Source organism: Oxyura jamaicensis, chromosome 23 (assembly GCF_011077185.1).
Source record: "Oxyura jamaicensis isolate SHBP4307 breed ruddy duck chromosome 23, BPBGC_Ojam_1.0, whole genome shotgun sequence".
Classification (NCBI taxonomy): Eukaryota; Metazoa; Chordata; class Aves; order Anseriformes; family Anatidae; genus Oxyura; species Oxyura jamaicensis.
The window spans coordinates 3,360,769-3,365,801 of NC_048915.1; the positions used below are offsets into that span (position 1 = coordinate 3,360,769).

Genomic DNA, 5,033 nt, shown 5'->3' on the forward strand with positions numbered 1-5,033 from the left:
TCCATTTTTGTACTGGTTTTGCACTGGGAGCTCTGGTTTTGCACTGGTTTTGCACTGGGACCTCCGGTTTTGCACTGGTTTTATACCGGGAGCTCTGGTTTTGCACTGGGATTTCTGGTTTTGCACTGGTGCCACTGGGATTTGTGTCCCGCGCTGGTGGCTACTGGGAGCTGTAGTCCCCGCCCACGCGTGGCACTGGGAGCTGTAGTACTGGGAGCACTGGTGCGTGCTGGGAGCTGTGTCCCCCCCCGCACTGGTGACAGCGGGGAGCGCTGGGGGGGTACTGGGGGATACTGGGGCAGGGGGGTGCTGGAGCTGGGGGGCACAGAGGGTAACTGGGAGTTCGGGGGGCTGTGGGAGGGGCACTGGGAGCTGGGGGGGAACTGGGACAGGGGGCACTGGGAGCTATGGGGAGCACTGGGAGGTCTGGGGGGGCACTGCGAGCTATGGGGGGGCACTGGGAGCTATTGGGGTACTGGGAGCTGTAGGGGGACACAAAGTTGGGGGGGGTACTGGGAGTTATGGGGGGTACTGGGAGTTATGGGGGGTTACTGGGAGTTATGGGGGACACTGGGAGTTATGGGGGGGTTACTGGGAGTTATGGGGGGCACTGGGAGCTCTGGGAGACACTGGGATTTGCACTGGTAACTGGGAGCACTGGGGGGACCCCGGGGGCTGCGGGCAGGGCTCTGGGAGGGGGGCGCTGGGAGCTGTAGTCCGGGGGGGGAGGGGGGGTGAGAGGCATTCTGGGAGCTGTAGTCCCCACCCAGGGGCATGCCGGGAGTTGTAGTTCCGCGGGGGGTGGGGGCAGCACTCTGCCCCCCCCATGTCCCCAGCGGTGTCCCCAGGGGGCTCCCGGGGTCACCGCAGCCCCGCGCTGACCCCTTGCTCGCGCGCTCCGTGCTCCGCAGGGCCCGGCCACGCTGCGGGGCCCCGTCCAATGTGTCCCCGGGGACAAGGGGGGGACGGGGACGGGGCCCCGGGCACAGCGAGGGGCGAGTTGGGCACGGGGGGGATTAAAAACCCCCAGCCCCATCGGGCACGGGGCGAGGAACCACGGCCTCGGGTCGGCCCCAGGGACTTTGCCCCAGCCGGGGCAGCACGTGGCCGGGCACGGTGCGGCGGCGGGGCTGGGGACAGCGCCCAGGACCCCAGGTCCTGCTGTCACCCCTCGGCGTCACCCCTCGGTGCCACCCCCAGGTGCCCGTGGCTGTTCGTGGGGGGCGGTGGGAGCCGGGACCCCCGTTTCTTCCCCCCCCCCCCATCAGCACCTCGGTGGCCTCCGCGTGGGGTCCCGGTGACGGGGAGGCGATGGGGGAAGGAGGAGGCTGACCCCGGTTCGGGGCACGGACGCTGACCCCCTGCCTCCAGCCAGGTGCCATGGGGGGGGAGCAGTCGCTGGCGCTGCCCCCGGGGAAGGGACCCCACTGCGTGGGCTGCGTGGACGTCATGGTGGGCCGCACGCCGCAGGTACGGGACGGGGACGGGTTCCAGGGATGGGGACAGGGACGGGGACAGTCGGGGTGGCCGCAGCCGGCCGGGTTTGGCACGGCCTGAGCTCGCCGAGGACGTCCCGCGGTGGGCACGGCTGCGAGGGGTGCGGGGCACAGCCCTCGGCGTCCTCCCCCCATGCCCCCTCTCTCCTCCAGGGGCTCTTCCTCCGCCTCTTCTACCCCTGCGAGCCCCGGGAAGGGGCCGAGCGGCCGCGCTGGATCCCACGCTACGAGTACAGCCGCGGGCTGGCCGACCTCGCCGGCCACAGCCGGCGCTGGGGCGCGCCCCTGCTCCACCTCGCCCTCGGTAAGGGGGCAGCCGGCACCCCGACCCCGTCCCTGGTGCCTCCCCTGCCCTGGGACCCCGCTGCCTTAATGGGGTTTGAGGCCACGAACCCCATCCCCGGTGCGTGGAGGATGCGGGGAGGGTGCTGTGGGTGGTGACGGAGCCAAGCGGGGACCCGCTGCGGCAGCAGCACCCCGGTGGCCGTCTCCCCGTTTTTTCTGGGGTCCCTTCTCCTCCCCGCAGGCTCCTGCACAGTGCCAGTGAGCTGGAAGGCTCCCTTCAAACCCCGCAGCGGCGGCTACCCGCTGGTCATCTTCTCCCACGGCCTGGGGGCTTTTCGGTAGGAGGATGGGCTGGGGGCTCGGGGCTGGAGCCGGGACGGGGACCCGGGTGGGAGCCCTGACCCCGTCGGGGCCCTTCGCAGCACCCTGTACTCGTCCGTCTGCACGGAGCTGGCGTCCCGGGGCTTCGTGGTGGCGGCGCTGGAGCACAGGTTGGCACCCAGACCCCGCTGCCTCGCGGGTCAGCTGGTCCCAGGAGGGAAATGATCCCCCTGGTGCCTCCAGAGGGGTCTGGATATGGGGCAGGGGGTGCTGCCCCCCCCCCACGTGCCCCCTGCCCTCCCGCCGCAGGGACCGCTCTGCCTCCGCGACGTATTTCTGCACGGCGCAGGGCGGGCAGGAGCAGTGGATCCGCCACCAGCGGGTGCCCCAGGGACAGAAGGAGTTTTATTTTCGGAACATGCAGGTACTGGGTGGGGGGCTACGGGTGGGCAAAGCGGGACGCATCAAATCCCCACCCCAGGGCAAGCCGAGCTGCACTCCCTGGGGGCTTCTCCTGCCCTTCCCCAACCCGTACAGCGCCAGTTCTGGGGCTGAGCCCGAGCTTCTTCCTCGCGAGCTGATCAAAATCCACCCAGCCTGGTTGCCTTCGTTTCCTGGGGTCTCTCTACCCAGCTTTAGGCTGACACCGGCTGGAGCCCGGCTGGGTTTGGCCACGTCCCCGCGTGCGTAATGTCACCGGGGAGCCGGGCTGTCCCCAGCCTGGCGGGGCTCGGCCGTGTCTGCAGCCCTGCTGCTGGTGCTGCTGGGGGTGCTGGTGGTGCTGGGGGTGCTGCTGGGGGTGCTGGGGGTGCTCCGCTTGCTCCCTCCCAGGGATTACCCCGGGAGCTGAGAGTTGTGGCAGGAGAGCTGCAGGACGCGGAGCGGCTGGAGGTGTTTCAGCAGCCCCCAATCGCTTCCCAGCCCGTTTTACCTACGCTCCGTCTCACGGCGCGTGGCACAGACAAGGGAAATAGCTTTCCCAGAAAAAATGACCCCACCAGCGTGTGCTCACGTCCTTCCGCTGAAATTTTGTGTTGAAAAGGAAGGATGAATCCAGCAGTGCTGGTGGCCTGCCGGGAGCTCAGGCTATGGAGCAGCTTCCCGGGGTGCGCAGCCCAGGACCCGAGGTGCTGGGACGAGGGCGGAGGCTCGGCCCAAGGGCAGCAGTGAGGGATTTCGGGGGCTTCCAGCGGTCCGTGGCATCAGTGAATCGCAGGGAAAAAGGAAACCACCCCGATGAATTCACTGCAGCCCTGCGGGAGCCGCTGTGCTGCAGCCTCTCGCGCTCGCCGTAATTCAGGGAAAGCCTGGCTGGGGTTTAGAGGGAAGAGCCTGGGGGGGAAACTGGGGAAAGCAGCACCGTGAGGACCCTGCCTGTAATTAGCAGGGGGCTAATTGCCCCGGGGCAACTCTCGCTGCAGGTTCATCAGAGAGCGAACGAGTGCGTGCGGGCGCTCCGGCTCTTCCAGGCCATCCGCGGCGGTCAGCCCGTCCCCAGCGTCCTGCACCGGGACTTCGACCTCTCCGTGCTGAAGGTACCCGGTGGGGGAGCACCCTGGGGGCTTCGTCGGGCTGGGGGGGGGGGGCTGCAGGCAGGATCGGCTCACGTTCCGAGAGGCTTTTCCTGGGGACGTATGCAGAGCCACGCCTGCTCACCCCTTTTTTTTTCAGGACGGCGTTGATCTGGCCAAAGTGGCCGTCATGGGCCATTCGTTCGGGGGGGTGACCGCCGTGCTGGCCTTGGTGAAGGAGCCCAGCTTCAGGTGAGCGGCTCTGGGGACGCTGCCGAGGGGCCGGGGGGGCCCCGGGGGCTGCCCGAGGCCAGCACCGTGCGTCCGTCCCGCGCAGGTGCGCGGTGGCTCTCGACGCCTGGATGTTCCCCCTGGAGAACACGCTGTACCCGGAGGTGCCCAGCCCCGTGCTCTTCATCAACGCCGAGAAGTTCCAGACGCCGGAAAGCATCGCCAAAATGAAGAGGCTGAGCTCCAGAAACAGCCAGACGAGGATCATAACCGTGCTGTGAGTCGGGGCTGGGGGCAGGCGCCTGCCGGTGCCCGCAGCGAGGAGCCGGCCGGGAGCAGCAGGACCCCTGCCACGCTCCCTTCCCTTCCCCAGGGGGTCCGTGCACCACAGCCAAACCGACTTCGCCTTCCTCACCGGGAAGCTCGTCAAGCGCATCTTCAACGTGGGGGGCACCCTCGACCCCTACAAGGGCCTGGACATCATCAGCCGGGCGGCTCTGGCCTTCCTGCAAAGGCATCTCGGTACGGTGCGGATACGGGGGCACGGTGGATGGGGTCTGGGAGGGCACGAGAGCCCCCAGCCTGCGGGGCTGCCTCCCCGGGGTTGGTCTGGGGCTTCCCATCCCGTATGGCGTGGCTCCTGTCCTGCAGGTGCGCGTGGCCGAGGCTCTGGCACCCCACACGGTTGTGGGTGACTGGTTGGGAAATGTTTGGGTCACCCCTTCCCTTAAGGCAAAGCTTCTCTGCGCAAAGCAAGGCGCCCGGTGGCTGCTCCTCTTTTATACCTGGGGCCAGGCCGGGAACTGCTGCAGTGACCCCGTGCCCGGCTCTGCCCCACGCAGACCTGAGGGAGGATTTTCATCGCTGGGACCACCTCCTGGACGGCATCGGCGACTCGGTCGTGCCAGAAGCACCTCCCTGCCTCTCCAAGCTGTAACCCGCCACGAGGCCGCTGCTGGGAGCCGGGTACCGGGAAATGATCCGCTCGGAGCCAGCACCGGGACGTTCGGGAGCCAGCCCCGAAGGGCAGGAGGGCCCCTGGGGAGAGCAGGGCCTGGGGACTGCGCCTGCGGGACGCGGCTGCGGCGCTCGCCAGGAGTGCCAGGAAATCCCTCCCGGCCCCAGGGCTGCCGGCGGTGGGGCAGCGAGGGCTGCGGAGCTCAGGGAATAAAACCCCTGGGGACGAGGA

General features: G+C 68.7%; 2 protein-coding genes across 3 annotated transcripts in view; one reads left to right on the forward strand and one right to left on the reverse strand.

Annotated features, from left to right (window-relative positions):
* The window catches only part of EXTL1 (exostosin like glycosyltransferase 1), a 3,581-nt gene extending 2,805 nt beyond the window's left edge, over positions 1-776 (reverse strand). Inside the window, exon 1 of the mRNA XM_035345865.1 lies at positions 767-776. Within this exon, the coding sequence (XP_035201756.1) occupies positions 767-776 (10 nt within the window). The remainder of the gene's footprint in view (positions 1-766) is intronic.
* PAFAH2 (platelet activating factor acetylhydrolase 2) lies at positions 171-5,033 on the forward strand. 2 transcript variants are annotated; one of them, XM_035345557.1, is made up of 11 exons: positions 171-222; positions 1,372-1,470; positions 1,650-1,800; positions 2,023-2,119; positions 2,204-2,272; positions 2,412-2,526; positions 3,524-3,637; positions 3,774-3,865; positions 3,951-4,121; positions 4,218-4,366; positions 4,687-5,033. In XM_035345557.1, exons 2-11 carry the CDS (start codon positions 1,381-1,383, stop codon positions 4,779-4,781), a joined length of 1,143 nt encoding a protein of 380 aa, XP_035201448.1. In that variant the 5' UTR covers positions 171-222; positions 1,372-1,380; the 3' UTR covers positions 4,782-5,033. The 2 variants fall into 2 exon arrangements, with proteins under 2 accessions (XP_035201448.1, XP_035201447.1); XM_035345556.1 differs by having other exon boundaries at positions 197-256.

Excerpts from the sequence above, each read along its gene's own strand:
- PAFAH2 (XM_035345557.1), top strand. The coding sequence starts at position 1,381 with ATGGGGGGGGAGCAGTCGCTGGCGCTGCCCCCGGGGAAGGGACCCCAC. Across the intron at positions 1,471-1,649 it reads TGGTGGGCCGCACGCCGCAG|GGGCTCTTCCTCCGCCTCTT; the intron begins GTACGGGACGGG and ends TCTCTCCTCCAG. Across the intron at positions 4,122-4,217 it reads ACGAGGATCATAACCGTGCT|GGGGTCCGTGCACCACAGCC; the intron begins GTGAGTCGGGGC and ends TCCCTTCCCCAG.